A 19,409-nucleotide genomic window follows, 5' to 3' on the forward strand; every position below is an offset into this window, starting at 1 on the left:
TCAGACTTGGACTTGTCTCTAATTACATCAGCACATGCCATTAACAGTAGCGACAGATGGCAGAACAAGGAGCAATGGTGTCAAGTTACAGTGGGGGAGGTCCAGTTTGGATATTAGGAAAAACTATTTCCCTAGAAGGGTGGTGAAGCGCTGGGATGGGTTCCCTAGGGATGGGATGGAATCTCCATCCCTAGAGGTTTTTAAGTCCCGGCTTGACAAAGCCCTGGCTGGGTTGATTTAGTTGGGGTTGGTCCTGCCTTGAGCAGGGGGCTGGACTTGATGACCTCCTGAGGTCTCTTCCAGCTCTATGATTCTATTCCTGGTGGGGGCTTCTCCACCATGCTTCTGAATAAACAATTCTACAGAGCAATGGCTGAGAAATTCTTGATGCAGGATAAAAACACACGACAGGCAGCGGCAGCCTTAGAAGGTTTCTTACTGGCGTGGGGGCTTAGTACTATTTCCTCCACAGCAGAAGGAACCAGTAATATATCTTGATCAAAGCCCCACCGTTAGCAGAATGCTTGGAGACCTTGAAGAGCTACCAGAGGTTCTCAGGTGTTCACGAGAATCCAAGTGCATGCATCATGGCAATCCCAACCCACCTAGAATCCCACAAGTATGAAAACAGACACTCCTCACAAAGTATCCCAGGTCTGGTTACACTGTGCAACCCAGATACCTGGAGACACACAAAGGACACAGGTGATGGAGAACACACCATTACCTTGTTCTGTTCCCATGGGCAGCCAGCACAGCCTGGTATTTCTGGACACACTCTTCCTGGAAAACCGACAAGACCTTTTTGGCCAAATGCCCCAAATTCAACCTGAACTCATTGGGGTAGAAGAAAAAAAAAAGAGCATTATTTCCCTGCATGGATGAGATTCAGTATCATACGTCAGTGGTTCCCAACGGCTGGGCCACAGACCGGTGCCAGGCTGCGAACCACTGGCTACAGCAGCTGCCAGAGCTGAAGATGGCTGTTCACAGCGGCTCTGGCAGCTGGGGCTAGAGTACATCTCAGCCCCCTGAGCTGCCGCACAGCAGCCGGCTTCAGCTCCGGCAACTGCCATAGCCTGGCAGCTAGCAGTTCACAGTGGCTCTGGAATATGCAAATAAATATGCAAATAAATTGTTACTGGTCCGCCAGAAGTTTGTGAATGGGTTTGCCGGTCCGTGGTATAAAAAAAAGGTTGGGAACCTCTGCCATAGGTCAAGCCACACAAGTGTGGAGATGGTCTCCAGGAAGGAAGGGGTTGTGTAACCATACACCTGCTGGGCGTGGGTTGCTGTCCCATGTAGAGGCACTGAAACCACTTTGAGAGGAAGAATGAGTTTCCTCTACAGCCTTCGCTGAGAGCCATCTGGCTTCAGGTTCATGCACTAAGCTCCAGAAGTCCCAGGTTCGGTTCCGCCTGTCGGCATTACTGTTGCTCTGTCTGAAGGGGTGGCAAATTCTTCAGAGGCAAAGAAACAACATGTCCCAGGCAAAATTTTATAGGAAAGCTCGCTTTAGCAGGAGGCTTTCAAAAGCATGCAAGAGCTGTAGCAGCACAAACCCTACTGAAAAGCAAATAGGACTTGAGCTCCTTTAGCCCACAGGCTTTTCTGAAAAACACCTCTGCCTCCGCCAATTCCTCTCCAATGCCTCCGGGCAAGTGGGTTTCACCCACGAAAGCTGATGCCCTAATAAATCTGCCACAAAACTTCTGGTTGTTTCTCCTCCTTCCAGTGGAACGAGAAAGTTGACAATAGCATTAGATCTCATAAAATATATCAGGGGTATAAACTCCCACGTCAGGAGAGCCTCTAAGCATGTGATGAATGTTTTGCACATGCCCATTGGGTTTGGGGAAGATGTTTAAAAGCACAAGTGCCATTTAGACACTTAATTTCCACTGAAAGAGTAGTGTGAGCTTGATTGCTTTCCTAAACAGGAGTCTTCATGCATAAGCCAGCCAGTTACTGGTGGGCAGTAACTTGCAGGCAGGTTGTTTCATCGTTATCCAGGACTATTATTTTTAATTTATATTGAAATAGCTCCTCGGCTCCCCAGCCCTGAAGCAGACCCTTTCACACTAGGGACGATATACACATAAGAACAAGACAGTCATTCCCCCAAAGATCTCACAGGCGAAATATTTCGTGCACCTTCTTCTAAAGCAGTTTGTAGTTTGGGTTGGGGTGGGGGGGCGGAAGCCAGGAACAATCAACTGATTGACACCAAAGTCATTAACAGACCAGACATTCTTCATCTAAGAACGCCTTGTGTCTCCTCAAAAGGCAACCAGAAATGCCAGACATTGAACCGCCCTGTTAACTGTTCAAGACCAAGGAACAAGGGGTTATTTACTTACTTATCCAGCTTGTGTATTTGTTCATCATTATAGGCCAGCCCTAGAAAAAGAGACACACACACAGACTTATTGGTAACATGCCAGGAAAGAACATGGGACCTTCCACATTCATGCAGACTGGTCAACATAGGTACACACATTCACAGCTACTACACTATAGCAAGAGATCACTGGAGGGAAAAAAAACGCAGCAGAAGTTTGATGGCATTCAAGTCTGGGAGTTGGGTGCTTAACTCACCAACTTCTGCTACTTACGCAGACTCATCCGGCTCTTCTTGAATTGCTTGTATATGAGTTGCATCTTCTCCAGGCAGCACTCCATCTGCCGGATGCTGTGGAACCAGGACATGAGATGTGTTTTCTTATCAGACAGCCAGTCCATTAAACCTCGTGTCTGACAAGGAGTGGGGTCTGCAGCAACCCACTTCCCTAAGAGCCACCCAGAATGCAAAGCAGAGGCTGCGTGCCCTAGTGGTTAGATCACCCGACTAGGGTTAGAACCTAGGTTCTATTACCAGATCTGCCTCTGGCCTGCCGTGTGACCCTGGACACTTCCCTTCTTGGTGCCGCAGTTTCCCCAGCTGTAAAATGGGGATAATTTTACTGAGCTCCTTTGTAAAGCCCTTTGAATTTAATGAATAAAAAGCTTTACACAAAGCTAGGCATTACCACCACCCCAGCAGGACTCTGAAATCCAGATAATTAAGACCAGCCCTTCGGCTTTCACTTGTCTCCTTGCACAACGAGCCACCAACTTTATTACTGCTACTAGCCTTTACTTAGTGCCCGCCATTGGGGTGTCTGGGCATCTCCCAGGTCTACGCTACGTGAGAAAGTCGACCCAACATATACCACTCCAGCTACGGGAATAGCATAGCTGGAGTCGACGCACCCTAAATCGAGTTTCTCCAGTGTCCCCACTATGGGAGGTCGATGGGAGAAACTCCCGTCAGCTTCTCTTACTCCTTGCAACCCTGTCGAGTATCAGAGTCAATGGGGCCACCAGCAATGGTCAATTTAGCAGGTCCTTACTAGCTCTGCTAAATCAGACCCCGGAAGATCGATCTCTGGGTAAGTGTGGACCTAGCTCTAAGCGGAGACAGTCAGGATTTAAGAAGGCTGCATCCTCAGAGCTGCACTAGAACAGTGCCAGCAGCAGACACGGCTCACCCCGCAGGAGTGGTCCAGTGGGTGGGACATGTGAGTGAACAGTCAAAGAACAACCATGGAAACATACGTCATAAGGGACCACGTGGGTAACCCCTGCCAAGATGCAGGATTAACTGTTGTGTGAGACAGACAGTCCTGAGAGTCTAACTCCAGTGCTGTCACTGACTCCATTTTCCCATTTATAAAAATGGAGATAATTTTAGAATGGACTATAAAATAGAGGGAAAATGCACACATATTTGGTGCCAATTTTCCCAAGCTTTATAACAACTGCACCTTTAAAAAGTACCTTGAGCCATACAGATGAAAGGCACTATAGATGTCCAAAGCAGTGATATTAATGCTATTAGCAGCACAGCTATTAATATTACTGAAATATGAAGTGCAAACTAAGATGTCTAAATACTGACAATGTACAAGAACTATACACACACACAGCATACCACTTGTATTTGACATAAAATTGATATCAACATCTTGCACTTGAACACAAAGTTATATCAATATTAAAATTTGTACCATTAACCATGCATACAAATATTGGCAGGGTACTGTAGCGCACACACACACACACACACACACACACACAGTCTAAGTAGGTGTGCAGATCAATACACACACAGTTGCATATGAAGACATGTTCATGTTTTTCAACATTCAATAAAAGCTTATTCCACCAACCTTCTGTCTTCATGTGCCTGTTTCCTTTGCTTTGCCAACTCAGACAAAACAGAGTCCAGCTTCCCTTGATGCTCGGACATGCTGTGCGCACATCTGGTGAGGTCTTCCATGACCTGCAGGGGGAAAAAGGTCCACATGGGGCACAGCGTTAACCAGAGACGGTCCCCATGGGCTTCTTAGCTCCCCATCACCACCCAAAACCTGTAGCTGGAGCTGCACACTCACAGTCTGCAGCCTTGTTTTCACTTCAGCCAGATCCTTCAGTTCTGGATTACTGTTGCCTCCAGAAACAGAGTCATGCCTGTCAGACACACATCAAAGCTTATTAAACAGAAGGCTTTTTCTGCTCTGGGCTAAAAGGCAGATATAACCTGGGCAAATGGAAGCCATCCTTTGAGGCTGCAAGCTTCAAAAGGAGATGGAGACGCACAACTCCCATTGAAACGAATGCAAATCACACATCTACATCCCTGTAGGCAGCATTCTCAGCAATAAAATAACCCAGCCCCCAATAAACCATTTTCCACCAGCAGCACAAAGAAGAGCTAAAATGACCGGGTATGGTTTCCATGTCACTGGAGCAGCAGTGACCGCCAAGGATGGATTGTCTGAGATGCCCCTGGAATGTGGTTTCGGATGGAATTTCCACTAACAGAGCATCTGAAATGGAACCAATAGGCTCATCGACCCAAAACATGTGGCCAGGCCAGGGGCTGCACTTAGTGGCAAGGGTGTGAATCCTAGAGACAGAAGACACACATTCAAGTCCATTCCCCACTTGTACTTTATAGCAGATTCTCTAGGGCTGTGTCCTCTCTCATTCCAGGATGCCCCTCGTTCCCTTGGGAGAGCAATGCCTGCGGCACGTAGGCTCCGGCGGAGTCAGCCATTCTTCACATGGTTTTCATTTTAGGGAGCAACGAGACTCTTTTTTTCCATTCGCATTCAGCTGAAGATTCCAGCACGGGTGTCTCCCTCAAGTTATGCTGTGACTTCATCTCTGTGGCTAACATGGGTTTGCTGTAGCCTGTAATATCCCAGCTGAAAAGACCTTGAGAGCAGCCAAGCCAGCAGGGACTAAAATGGAGGTTCTTATGAAACCAGAGACTGATGATCCATGGAGGAGAAAAAAAAATCAGCATACATAGTCCTGCACATTCCCCATGTACAAGGATTGCAGCAATGTGACACTCGCCAGCAACCCAGTTTATTCACAAGTCTCTTTCGCCGCTGACCCAATCATCTGGTACTCATTACCTACCAATGACCGTCATTGGCTCCTGACAAGCTCCCCTCATTTCAGGAATAATTGCAACACCAAGCTCTTAACACAGCCCTTTTTAATCAGCAGATTGCAAAGCACTGTCCAGCGGAGGCCAGTGTCATTAGCTACTTTTTAGAGAAAAGGAGGGACACCAAAAATGACTTGCCCAAGGTCTCCAAAGGCTGGAGGCAGGAACCGAAGTGAGGTATTCCAAGTCCCATCCCTATGCTCTATCCAGTAGGCTGCACTGCCAAGCATTTGAGCATTTCAGTCTGCCAAACCACAGTCTGACAGACCTGCAAGTAGCTGTCTTGTCACAAACCAGCTCCACAAGACAGATCCACAGGGAGGCCTTGGAATCCCAGTTCATCCGCAAATTCAATTCACGTGCTAATGGACTCAACTGTCATATGGGCTGGCTAGGATACTACCTACTTAATAGCCACTGAAGGTGCTAACAAGCTCTCTGAATGGTATCCTTCCTGTCTTAGGAATCTATCTATTGCATGGGTTCCCAAACTGGGGGGGCGTGAATTAATTTCAGGGGTGGGCCCCAATCAAGTTTTGCTGCCGGTCAGTTCCTTTTTTTTTTTGCTCAACAAGTTTTGCTCTTGGGGGGGCGGATGTTCGGAGAGCGACCGCAGATGCTTTGCAAGCTCCAGTGACTAGGGTCTGCGTGGAGCCAAGAGGTGGGAGTTCAGTCCTCTCTTGGGGCAGCCCACGTGTGGGACAGAGTTCAGGGCCACGACCACATGTGCACGACCTGCCCTGGCTCCTGCATTACCCTATGCTGCAGCGCGGGCAGCAACCAAGCAACACTTACAACACGCAGGCCTTTTCCTCAGTGTGCTGCAAGCAGGTCAGCATTGACACGGCCGCTTCCCTTCTCTCCAGAACACGGGAGCTCTCGGCTTTCAGGCTCCCACTGCAAAGAGATAGGCTTGTCTGGGGTCATCCAGCCCTCCTCACCCTCTACACAGAGCCAAAAAGGGGCATGCAGCTGAACTTCCTCCCAACTATCTGCCCCTCCTTGTTCTGGCCTTGTGCTTCAGCGTTTCCTGTTGGGTGCTTGTAACCATGAATGGTACAGTAGGTTAGTGAATGCCAGCTCTATCACTTACTCACCTGATATGGGACACTGTACTATGTGCATTAAGTCCAGCGGAGGACAACAAAAAGTGATTCAGGGCCTGAAGTGCATGAATTATGAGGAGAGTCTGAGGGATTTGGGCTTGTTTAATCTACAGGAGAGAAGAGTGAGGGGGGATTTGATAGCAGCCTTCAACTACCTGAAGGGAGGTTCCAAAGAGGATGGAGACAGGCTGTTCTCAGTGGTGGCAGATGACAGAACGAGGAGCAATGGTCTCAAGTTGCAGTGGGGGGAGGTCCAGGTTGGATATTAGGAAAAACTATTTCCCTAGGAGAGTGGTGAAGCACTGGAATGGGTTACCTAGGGAGGGGGTGGAGTCTCCATCCCTAGAGGTTTTTAAGTCCCAGCTTGACAAAGCCCCGACTGGTTTAGTTGGGGTTGGTCCTGCTTTGGGCAGGGGCTGGACCCAATAACTCCTGAGATCTCTTCCAGCCCTAGGATTCTGTGAATGCTGCGATATTCAGCACCATCGTGTGAACTGGACCACCCATCGGTGTCAGACTGGGACTAGCCATCAGCTGCAGTGGGGATGAAGGTTCCATTTGCAGCATGTGCTCCAAAGGAGCTTTGCTAGAAGCTCTCAGGTGTCTCCTCTCTCTCTCATCCCCCCTCCCCCGGAGAACTGGTGTAGCATACGACTGCACACACAAAAGCAATCTGGTTCTGAAACACAAGCTATTTCCATCAGCTACACAGAGAGAAAATAAATCCAACAGCTCCCCACAGGGTATCCTGGCCTTCATGTACTTACATCACCCAGTAAAGACCTCTCAGAATGAACTCTTGAGATTTCAGAAGTGACCGAGAGATCCTCAGCGTCTGGTGAACCGTGCTCAGGACAGTCTACAATGCAAAAGGGCATGGCCAATTCACCGCTTTGTCCCAGCATCATTTCCAAAGCTTATTTCAATCTCCAGCAGCAATCCCAAGCATACCTTTGCCATGCTGCAGTCTGCCACAACATCAACCTTTGGGGCGAACTTTGGTAAGTCAAGTGCCGCTGAAAACAAAGAGACATCGTTCAAAGCCCTTGGTGGGTACACTGTGCAGATAGCCCAACGTATGTATTCCCTCCTGGACCTCTGTGCTTCATGTCTGCTTCAAACAGGTGCACTTCTGTGGATCAGCAGTGACATCTAATGTCCACGTACGAGAAGCACAGATATTGCGCTCACCTGATATGGGCTGACATTTTCAAAATTGCCCACATGACTCAGATGCCTAAGACCTACTTTCCAACATGACTCAGGCATTCAGGCTTCTAAGTCACATGGGAGATGTTTAAAATTTTACCCTGCATCTTAGTTGTACTGACAGCTTCTGAGCATAAAACCCAAGTGAGAATTCACTGCAACTCTCAGCCAATGTTTTAATATGGAGACATCAACACAGAAAGCATCCTTTCCTGAAGGCTTTGTGGGCACTTCTGTCTAATCTAATAGGAAAGGCAATGTTCTCCAATCTGACTCACATCGTGCATCTCCACAACACATTTTGCCCTAGGGTTCTGCAGTGGAATAAAGAGAGAATATAAAACAGAGAACTGCAACATGGAAGTACTTAGCCTTTAGAGCACACTTTTGGTCTCAAATGCATCATCTGAAGAAGTGGGCTGTGCCCATGAAAGCGCATACCACCACCTACATGTTTTGTTAGTCTTTAAAGTGCTACCAGATCATTTGTTGTTTTTTAAATTTATCCCATACAAACTAACTCGGCAACCTCCTGAAGCTTTTAAATATTAACTAGTTCATCTTCATATCTTTCAGACATGGCTAAATAAGTACCTTCTCCATTTTACAGAGAGAACAAGAGGCAGAGAATTTTTACTCAAGCCCATAGAGGGAATCTGTATTAGATCCTGTGCCCACATCACTAGCCTACATCTGTGGCAGGGCAAAGCTGAGTTCAGACTTTACTGACTGACAGTAACACCTAGAGGTTTCTGCCAGCTCCTGGCCCCATTGCACTAGGCAATGTCCAGAGACACCGCAGGAGATAGTTCCCACCCTAAAGAATAATCTAAACAGACAAAACTGACATCATTATTACTATTCCCATTTTACAGATAAGTGAGGCACAGAGCGATTAAATGACTTCCCCATGGGCAGGAAGGAAATCTGTGCCAGAAATGAAAACTGAACCCAAACACATCCAGTGCCTTAACTACAAAACCACCCCTTCCACTCTTAGAGTTGCCAGGTGTCTGGTTTTCACCTGAAAAGTCCAGTATTTGTGTCCCCTGTCCAGTTAAAAAACCAGATACGTGTCCGGTATTTTCTGTTCTCGGATGGAAGGCCAGAAGGGACATTCTTCCCCTGTCACATCTGGTGAGGGTGGGGCGATTTAAAGACGCAGTGCCTTTTTTTTCTGCTCGACGAGTCTGGTCTCTTTTTTGGGGGGAGGGGGTTGTGCAACAACTCCCCCCCCCCCCCCCCGTTTTTTCTTGTTTGCTCAACCAATTATTTCCCCTGACACATTCGGGATTTTTTGCCAAAGTATCTGGGAATCCCCATCTGCTCTATTGAACTTAGCCCTAATAATGTACAGTTGTGCAGGCAGGCTCCAGATGCCCTGTAACAGGAGGAACATCACAGGTGGCCATATGAGTGCTGATACAAATGGCAGAAACTAAACCCATCGGAAGAGCTCAGATGGCCGGACAGGAAGTGGAGGGCTCCATTTTACAAGGTAACTGGACTCACGATCTCTGAATCTCACTCCCACGGGCCCCTCCAGTTCAGTGCTCAGCAAGGTTAGAGGGCTTTCTTCTGTGGTCCTGGAGAAATTGTGAGCTTGCAGGCTGGCTTCCAATGGATACGGGTAGCCTTCAAAAAAATATTCTTGATGGTGCGGGACTATGTGTGTTTGCGTGAAGACGGCTTCCAAAAATATGGTGGTACTGAAACGGGAAGTAAAACACGAGATCAGCAGCACCCAAGATGATTGCAGACAATGGTGTGTTGTTTGGCCATTAGTCCTCCCCTCTCCCATCCTACTCTTTATTGGATCATTCTCCAAAGGGAGCTCAGCTGAGCTCCAGCAAAGCTTTCTAGCAGCACACAGCATCAGACCGGGTTGCCATTGCTCTAGCCTTCTCTCACTGCAAAGTTCTCTCAGTCTGACCCAACCTCCGCTGATGTCAAGGGGAGATTTTCCATTGACCGCGGTGGGTTTTGGTTTATGCCTGAGAGGAGTAGGAATCACTTCTCCAATGAGACATAGCTTCCCGTGCAGCGAAGGGCAGAAGAGCAGGCGCACAGCAGTAAGCAATCCCTTCCAGCTAACGCAACGCCCTGGGAACACGTGGCTTCCTTCTGCCTCTCCCACGGGTGTGTCAGTTTTGGCAGGGGCCCAAAGCCAACAAGCACTTCTGCCAGATCCACACAGGAAACCTGGAGAGAAAATGTGGCCAGTGACCCAGGACTCCTGGATTAATCTCCTCAGTGTGCCACTAACCTAGGCCTGCCTTGCCGGGGCGAAGCCAGTGATGGGCAACCCGCAGCCCGCAGGATACATGCAGCCCAGTGGGGCTCCACCTGTGGCCCACAAACCCCATCTGCTCCTCTCCCCCACACGCCCCTCACACACACTGGAGCCCCGCACTTCCTACTCCTCCTCCTCGCTTCAAGGATTTTCCGAGTGCTGTCAATCAGCTGTTCCAGCTCTGAGGGGCAGAAGGGAGAAGAGTGGAGTTGCCAGATACTTTCACAAATATCGAACACGGTGGGGAAAAAATTGGTTGAGTAAAAAAAAAAAAAAAACAAAAAACAACCTGCCCCCAAAAAGACTCACCGCACCTTTAAATCCCCACGCTCAGGGGAAGAATGTCCCAAGCGGCCTTCCGTCCGAGAAAACACCAGACATTTCACATGTCCGGTATTTTCTGGGGTTTTTTTAAAACCAGACAGAGGCTGCAAATTCCGGACTGTCTGGGCCAATATTGGACGCCTGGCAACCCTAGAGAAGAATGGGGATGGAGCTCCAATCAGCAGATTCATGGCCCTCTGAAAGTGCTGGGCTGGAGTAGGAAGTGCAGGTTCTAGTATGCGAGAGGTACATGGGGGAGGGAGCAGAGAGGCCACGGGGCTGCGGGTGGAACCCCAAGGGCCCCAGGCTGCTGCAGCCCACTGCAATGAAGGGGGGGCCACTCTCCGCGGTTGCCCATTGGTGGGCCAAGCCGCGCTTACGTGTTGTAAGAGTGGATGTAGACCCGGTGCGTGGTAGCTTGCTGCAAGGAGAAGACGTGGACCACTATCCTATGCAGGATGTCACTGGTTTCAGCAAAAAACTGGTCAAAGCCCCAGCACTTCTCCTGATCGACTTCCAGAATGTTCGCCAGGATGGGGATGAGCTGGCTCTTCAGCCCCCTGCAGCCAAGGAAAGCAAATGAAGGCAAAGTTATTCTCGCTCACCCCCATCCAGAGTGAATAAATATCACCGGAAGGCAGTGTGTTCCAATGGATAGGATGCTGGCGCAGAAACCAAGAGGGCTGGGTTCTATTCCCACCTCTGCCATGGACCTCTGACACACTTCGGGCAAATCACTTCCCCCTTCCCAGGCCTCCATAAAATGGAGATACTATTAGACCTTCTTTCATACAGCGTGTTGAAATCTACAGAAGCAACACCAGCTTCCCAAGTGAAGGACCCACACACGATATGGTGCTGATCAACGCCCTTTGTAGTCGCTCCAATCAATCAAAGGGAGTGGGATGGGGAATTATAAGCACGACATATCATCAAATTGCACACTACTCGTTCCACATTTCATGGCATGGCCAAATAGATTCCCATACAAGCTCTCAAATGCCTGGCGTGCGCTTTGTCATCATTAAGGATTTGTTCAGCTATCCTCGACACAGCCCGGTGCAATATTCCTCCAGCATCCATAGGCTTGTCACTTGCATTTCTCCTGATGCTCCATTCCAATTTAGCCCTCACAAATGAATCAAACTCAGTACCCGGAGAGCTTTTTTCCCCATCTTCATTTCCCAGGGGATGTAAGCAAATAAATAGATGGGTTCATGGGCCGTCAGGCAGGAAGAGAGAGACTCAACATAAAACCTTGAAGCCTCATCTGATAGGAGGGAAGGATTGTGTGGGAGGACTGAGGGGAGAGTTTAAGGAATGAATGCATTTTTCTCTATGATGAATTGAGTGCTGGTCTGACAGCCGTAGATGCTGAAATCCCCTCGTTAACCACACTAGAGGAATGGCACCGAGAACAAAAGGTTAAGCATACAGCTGCTAGGAAATATTTGGATCAACTAAATTTTCTCCTATTCGTTCAAGTTGAAGCTACTTGCAAAAAAGGATCAAGTTTAGATCAATCTCCCAGATCAAAATTAAAAAAAAAAAATTTCCCCCAGAATGATTGAAACACCCTATCTCGACATTTTCAAATGGAAAGGCCTTCTTCAACACTTTAGTGAATTTAAATGAGAAGAGTTTAAGGAAAAAAGCTGCCATTGAAACAAAACATTTTGATTGACCCAAAACAGAACTGTGGAGGAAGGGAGGATTTTTGGTTCATGCAAGTTTTCTAGAATTCAATTTGCCCTCCCAAGTTAGGATGCAAGAAAAGGTCAGTAACTTGATAATTTTCACAGAATGGGAAAACCATTTCTCAGGTAGTTCTGGTAATGTGTTCTCCTTGCCCCATCAATATGTTTCAGCCCCGTCCTTAAATACCCCAGATAGTTCAGTGATGGGCACAGAACAGATCAGTAAGAAGCAGGGATAATATTTACAACAGCGGTGTTATGAAAGGAAAGTCAATATTCTGTGTGAAAATATACTTATGAATATGACATAACTGCAATTATACAAAATATTTTATGTGAGCTATCACTGAAAGGTTGTGACCTACTGAATAAGATTATTCTATTGCATTCATGTATCATTCCTATACCTGAAGTTAGAAATATGAAGTACAGGCAGTCCCCGACTTACACGGATCAGACTTATGTCGGACCCGCAGTTATGAACGGGGCTTTTCTCGCCCCGGAGGACACGGACTGCGGGACCTCGCGGTCCCGCCGCCCGTGTACTCCGGGGCGAGAAAAGCTGCTCCGCGTCTCCCTGGTCTGCAGACCAGGAAGACGCGGAGCAAAGCTGCGGAGGGGCTCGGGCAGCGGAGCAAAGCCTCGGGGGAAGCTGGCAGCGGGGCAGCCCAGACGCACCGTGGCTGTCCCGCTGCCGGCGTCCTCAGAGGCTTTGCTCCCCGTCTCTCTGGTCTGCTGGTCTCCAGCAGACCAGGTAGACTGGGAGCAAAGCCACGGAGGACCCGGGCAGCGGGACCGCGGTGCGTCTGGGCTGCCCCGCTGCCAGCTTCCCCCGAGGCTTTGCTCCGCTGCCCGAGCCCCTCCGCAGCTTTGCTCCGCGTCTTCCTGGTCTGCTGGGGAGGGAGGGGCACAGCTAGTACGCCCCCCCCAGCAGACTAGGCTTTTCTCCGGATGCCTGTGGTACAGCAGCTGGGGCGCTGCCGGTTGGTCCCGCAGCGCCGCTCTGGGCGCTACTGGACCAACCCGGCAGCACCCCAGCTGCTCTGCCCCAGGCGTCCCCAAGTCAGCCGCTGCTCCAGCCCAGTTGCCACTGGGGAGGGGGCTCCTCCAGCTGGGCCCACTGCAGCCACAGACAGAATGCAGCTGGTCAGGCTGGTTAATCAGTTACCTTGTAAGCAGGCCGATAAGCCACCTGGTTACTGGGTCACCAGTTAGCATCTTGCATCCCTCATTTACACTTAGGCTCTTGATTCTACTGCAGCCTTCACATAACTGAGCACATTCCAGGAGATAGGTCAACAGTCACAAAGACTAACGGAGGGACAGAGATACCAGTGGGCTCCACATATTCTCTGAGAGGAAGCAGCCACGGCTTTTCAAGAGCCTCGTGTTGCTCTCAAAGTCTTCACCATGCTCAACATTCTGTACTTCAGCCCCAGCAACGTACCCGGCACTGTACGGTGCACCCAGGAGGGTCGTTGGCAGCAGGGACTCAATGCCCCTTTGCACTGAAAAGCAAAAACTTTGACTGCCTGAGCCACTAGCCCCAGTGCCACTGGCTCCAAGGATGGAGCCAACTCAAGCATGTGTACAGTCCAGCCACTGGAGGGGGAAGCACAGCTGTGCTTCGTGAGCATGCCAACCCACATCCTGCCCCAGGGAGCTTATGAACTGCATAACAAGGGGTCTACATCTCCCTCTGCAGCACTGAAAAACACCACTTGCACAGAGATGTTAGCATTACTACAGACCCTAACGGAGAGATGTTGGCATGGCAGAAGCTACCTCACTGGAGTATGCCAAGAGCAGACCAGAGTCTCTGTGCTCTTCGCCAGTTCAAAGTAGCATTTCTGTCCATGCAACCCATTGTCTGGTTCAAAGCTCTACGATCCTGAGGATGTGGTGAAGGCTAGGACTTTTACAGGGTTCAAAAAAGAGCTAGACAGATTCATGGAGGTTAGGTCCAGTAATGACTATGAGCCAGGATGGGTAGGAACGGTGTCCCTAGCCTCTGTTTCTCTGGAAGTGCGAGACAGGGGAGGGATCATGGGAGGATTACCTGTTGTGTTCCCTCCCTCTGGGGCACCTGGCATTGGCCACTGTCGGCAGACAGGACCCTGAGCTAGATGGACCTTTGGTCTGACCCAGTCTGGCCGCTCTCATGTGCTTATCAAAGCAGGAGCTCCCTGGGAGCAGAGACTGCCGGGTAACCCCAACCCTCCAACACTCACACTGACAGTTGGCAGGTGATGGGCAACTCGTAGCTCCACTCAATGGGCCCGTTCTCCTGCCTCTGGACGCCTGCGATAGCTCCAGCGGGTTTCTCAGTCGTTATTTTATGCCTGTTGAAAGGAAGCGGTTCCATTGTGTGGAAACTCGACCACTGGCCTCCACTTGGCACATTCCCATCCCCGGGTCTGCAAATCTCTTGGCAGGCGTGTAGGGGGCCCGGGCGGAGAAGAGAAGGAAAATGAGTCAGGTATGGAGAGAAAGCAGTCTCCACCTTCCCATTGTGATCAGGGAGGCGTTTCAATTGACAACACCAAGAATTTACCACCCACCAGAGGGGCCCAAACTGGAAAACCGGACCAGCGAACACAAGCATGCCGAGACTGGGCATGCTAGCTAAGCCAACGGGGCAGTCCCATAGCCCACACATGCTTAGCCTGCTTTGCACCTGCCTGCTCCCTGGGTACCACTGAGGCATCGGCTTGTTGAAGGTGCGATTCAGAACCATCCACCACAAAAAGAATCCCGACAGCGATGCCCATCCCTCACACCTTGGAGAAACGCAAAGAAAAAAATCCGAAGCCTGCTCCCATCATGCCATGGGGGGAAGCGGCGGTGCTGTCGGAAGAGGGTGCACAGAGGGAGGAGGAGCAGTTCAAGCAGAGGCCTGAAAGCAAAGCCAGAAGCTGCTCTGTCGTTCAGCCGTTAAACCACAGAAGCCACAGACACACCGATATCAAGGCAAACGTATCACAGCCCGGGGCCCTGATTGCCAGCTGCAGCTCTGTTGTCTTCCTGCTGGATGCTGGCTCGAAGCAGAACCCTGGTGTGCTCGAGGTAGGGACAAACCTCGCCAGGTCGGGTCCCCTCCAGGGGACTTGGGCACCCCACAGCACAACGCTGCAGTGAGAGCCATGGGGCGAACTAGAGCAGGGGCTGCCCTGGGGACTTGCCAATCCAGGGCAATCCCACTGAAACTGCAGTCCCCGCCATGTTGTGCTCTATCTTACCACCCCCACAGAGCAAGGAATGCTGGGGACTGCAGATGAAGCCAGCCATAAGCCACCCTTGCAGCAGATCTAAGGTACACTTGAGAATCTGGGTGATTAAGTCATTAGTAAGCCAAGGTGCATAAGCAACTCACAGACCCGGTCAATTCCACTCTCGTCATAAACAGCACAATAGCCGGCATGGGTATTCAGCTGACCTCCAAGACCACAAGCCTCGGGTCCGGACAGAGGCAGGACTCAAGATAGCAAGGAGTAGGAGGCAGAGCTGGAGCAAGATGCCACACTGATGCAGCGGGTGGTAGGGCAGGTCAGAACTAGGGTGCATTGCTAGCGTGACGTTCAATGCACATGTTGCCTACCTCATCCCCGTCTCACCGAAGGACATACTTCGATTCACCCAACTCAGCCAAAACAGCATCAAGCCCATTTCAACACCACGTTCCTGCTGGCAGCACTACCTACATGATTTCTTTATTCCTGCGAGGTCCGCCAAAGGGGATGAACGGGAGACTGCCCGTAGCAGCATGGTAAAAGGTTACCCCAATGCTCCACAGATCCACAGTCACCCCATAAGCCTTTTGCTGGGGCTTCCTCAGCACTGCCCGCTCGTACATGTCCGGGTGCTAATGGGACGAAGTGGATAAAAGCATTGTGAATCAATCTGCTTGACATAGCAGGGTGGTCAGAGAAGTTTGGATTTGAGTAGTGATTAGAGGTTCCTCCATTTTTGGATGCCCAACTAGAGAGACTATAAAGGGGTTTAGTTTTCCAAACATGGGAGCACCCGTTCTCTGGAAAAAAATCAGGTCCTTATACGCTAGGTTCCCCAAAAATGAGGCATTCCACTTCCTATGGCCAAGGTTTATGCAAGTGGCTGCGGATTTGAAGTTCAAGCACAGGGGTCTCTATGAAGGGAATGGGTGAAGACAGAGGGGAGATCCACCATTCTAACAGGACAGAGCAATGGATTGAGACTTGAGACCTAGGATCTAGTCCCAGGTCTGCCCTTGACCTGCTAGATGAGCCTGGGTAAGTCATGGCCACCCCCCATGACTCAGTTTCCCCATTGGTAAAACACAGAGCTACTGATGGAGAGTGCTATAGCCGAGTCAGGTATTGCTGGGCTCTGCTATGCATAGCAACAGTCCGTGCTCCTTGAGTTCCAGACCATGTATGCTGAGCAAAGGAATCCTTCCTTCCACCAGCTCCCGCTCATTAACCAACTGGTATTTTGTTTTACTCACAAGATATTCCTCCGTCCCATAGACGGACACGAACTTCTCGTCGTCGTCCAGTTCTCGGGCGGCCCCAAAGTCCGTGAGCTTGTAGACGCTCTGCCCGTCTTCCCCCACCAGCCGCATGATGTTCCCGGGTTTGATGTCTCTGTGGACAATGCCGTTCTCGCGGAGGTGGTTCATGCCGGCCACTAAAAACACAATGGGGAAGTGAGACAGCGCGCAGGGTTGGTGTCTGCTTCCTCGAGCCGGCTTTGCCCACAGGCAGCCGGGTGGGCTAGAATCAAGGGAGGCAGAGGACCCCGGGTTCAACTTTCAGACCCTACTGAAGCTCACGTGAGCTTGTGGTAAACAGAGATGACCAATTAACATGACACCCATTCTAAAGTAGGGATGCGCGGCCTGGCAAACGATACCCTCAGATACGTGCTAACGTGGGCCCAGCCTACCTTCCCATTCCGTTGCACAGTTAAGTCTCTCAGCTCCTGCGGGATGCTACAGGCATCTTCAGAAGAGGCTTGCTACCATAGGCGCATGGAGATGCCCCTCATCTAACAGCCTCTCAGGGCGCGAAAGTGGCCAGTGTAAGCACTTGGTTCCAGGGTACGGAGTCTCTCACCTGCCAAGTCACTGGTTCAAATCCAGCCTGGGGTGGTGACTCAGCTGTTACTATTCAGTGGCCAGAATTTGGCTGTTTCGGTTCTTAAGATAACTGACTACCGGTCACAGCTGGCCCCTCCGCTAAGGACCAGTGGATAGGTCCACTTCTGGCCGAGGGATCATACTCCCTTGTGAATTCAGCCTTTGTTCTCAGGACCACCACCATTCTCACTTCTTTGTGAAATTCACACTGGGCTGTTCTTTGCCCCCATCCACATCATTACACAACAGTAGATCTATCACAGAGCTGGGTATGAGGACAGATTAATAAGACTGGAACTTTTTGGCTTGAAAAAAGAGATGACTAAGAGGGGAAACAGAGAGGTTTATAAAATTATGACTGTGGGGAAAGTCAATAAGGAAGTGCTATTTAATCCTTTCATAACCTAAGAAAGAGGGGTCAACAAATGAAATTAATAAGCAACAGATGTAAAATAAACCAAAGGAAGGGTTCCTCCCCCCCACAACACAAAGTCAACCTGTGGAACTCCTTGCCAGAGGACAGCTAAGACTATAACAGGGTTCAAAAAAGAGCTAGATAAATTCTTGGAGGACAGGTCTGTTAATGGCTATGAGCCAGGATGGGTAGGAATGGTGTCCCTAGCCTCTGTTTGACACAAGCTGGGAATGAATGACAAGGGAGCCGATCACATGACGACTCCCTGTTCTGCTCATTCCCTCTGAAGCACCTGGCATTAGCTACTGTCAGAACACAAGGCTAGCTGGACCTTTGGTCTGACCCAGTATGGCCATGCTTGTACAGAATGCAAATCCCATGACCCTACTCGCTGCATCAAGAACATGATTATCCCTCTTTCTGCCCCCCCCCCCCTCCCCGCCCAAGCTAGTAGTTCTGACACTTACTAACGCAATGCAGCACGATGAGGAATTCTGACTCGGCCAAGCCAAAGGAGTTCTCTGGATCTTCCAATACGCTCAGCAAGCTCCCACTTGAGCAGTATTCCATCACTAGCACCTTTTGCTTGCTGTTTCCCTGTGTCTGGCAGGCGGAGAGAGAGAGAGAGAGATGGATCCTTTCAGCTGCATCTTACGGAACAGAAGCCCTGTGACACAGTGCTATGCCCAGGGACCCTGGGCAGGCTGCTGTGTCCCACCCCTTCTCCCAGCAACAGACAGGTTCTGTTCCTTCCTTGTCCTACGTGGCTCTTCTAGTCCAAGACAACTGACAGTCCACACAAGAGAATATTGGTTGGAAAATAAACTCTGCTGCCCAAAACCAAGTCCTCGCCGAACACACCCCATCCTGAACTCAAAGAAACTGGCAAAGGAGTCACAAGAGTGTGCTTTCCAAGGCACTTGGCTCCCTCACCTCAGGGGCAGGAATCCATGCAGACTAGTGGTGTGAAAGCACCAGATCTGAAGGCACAACAGATCTATTTTTAGTTACTTCATTCAGCTGGTCTGGGGCTTGGCCAAGTCCCTTCAGTGCTCCATCCTTCAGTGCCTCTGTCCGGCTAAGGTCATGTCTATGCTAAACGGATGGCGGCCACTGCCATGACCGATCTTCCGAAGTTTGATTTAGCAAGTCTAGTTAAGACTCACTAAATGGAACTCAGAGGGCACCACTGCTGATGTCCAGTACTCCTGCTTGTGCAAGGGAAGTCAATGGGAGTGTTTGCTCTCCTTGGCCTCCTGCTGTGGGGATAGCAGGGTAATGCAGAACAAAGAACGTCGACTCCAGCCACGTAATTAACGTAGCTGGAATTGCATCTCTTGCTTCGCCTGAGTGTAGATCTGGCCTATGAGGAACAATGCCACAAAGATATTGGGAGACATCACAAACAAAGTTTCGCAAAGCACTTTGAGCTGAAACAATAGGTAGGGAGTGAGGTGAGAAGAGAAAAACCAGAGAAAGAGAATATGCCTGTCACAGTCACTAAAAGCCAAGCCCTGTCACATTACCACCACACCGCACCTGTTCCATTGTTCAGCTAGACACAGACTTACAGTCTCTTCAACTGCAAACAGTTTGACGATGTTCTTATGGTTTAACTTCCGCAGCACCTCGAACTCTCTCATCTGCACCTCCTGCGGTCTCAGGTAACTGGCGTTATTGAAGACCTTCACAGCAACCAGCTCCCCAGCTCTCTGGGCAAGGAGGAGAAAAGGAATAGGACAGATT

The 19,409-nt window shown here is 49.8% G+C and overlaps 1 protein-coding gene across 5 annotated transcripts in view; it reads right to left on the minus strand.

Moving 5' to 3' along the window:
- The window catches only part of IKBKE (inhibitor of nuclear factor kappa B kinase subunit epsilon), a 46,195-nt gene that overhangs the window by 19,676 nt on the left and 7,110 nt on the right, over positions 1-19,409 (minus strand). For 2 of the 5 annotated variants that reach the window (XM_089773628.1, XM_075910143.2), the window contains exons 3-17: positions 19,235-19,375; positions 18,131-18,266; positions 16,616-16,797; positions 15,834-15,994; positions 14,364-14,912; positions 10,816-10,995; positions 9,331-9,527; positions 7,561-7,625; positions 7,377-7,468; positions 6,299-6,400; positions 4,437-4,512; positions 4,212-4,324; positions 2,616-2,692; positions 2,361-2,400; positions 728-829 (exon numbers count right to left, since the gene is read on the minus strand). In XM_089773628.1, the coding sequence (XP_089629754.1) occupies positions 728-829; positions 2,361-2,400; positions 2,616-2,692; positions 4,212-4,324; positions 4,437-4,512; positions 6,299-6,400; positions 7,377-7,468; positions 7,561-7,625; positions 9,331-9,527; positions 10,816-10,995; positions 14,364-14,912; positions 15,834-15,994; positions 16,616-16,797; positions 18,131-18,266; positions 19,235-19,375 (2,213 nt within the window). Of the gene's footprint in view, positions 1-727; positions 835-2,360; positions 2,401-2,598; positions 2,693-4,211; positions 4,325-4,436; positions 4,513-6,298; positions 6,401-7,376; positions 7,469-7,560; positions 7,626-9,330; positions 9,528-10,815; positions 10,996-14,363; positions 14,913-15,833; positions 15,995-16,615; positions 16,798-18,130; positions 18,267-19,234; positions 19,376-19,409 lie in introns of those variants that run through there. The other 3 variants (XM_089773630.1, XM_089773629.1, XM_089773631.1) reach the window with 3 other exon arrangements.

The sequence above is a fragment of the Pelodiscus sinensis genome, chromosome 27 (assembly GCF_052426305.1).
Source record: "Pelodiscus sinensis isolate ZL-2025 chromosome 27, ASM5242630v1, whole genome shotgun sequence".
Classification (NCBI taxonomy): domain Eukaryota; kingdom Metazoa; phylum Chordata; order Testudines; family Trionychidae; genus Pelodiscus; species Pelodiscus sinensis.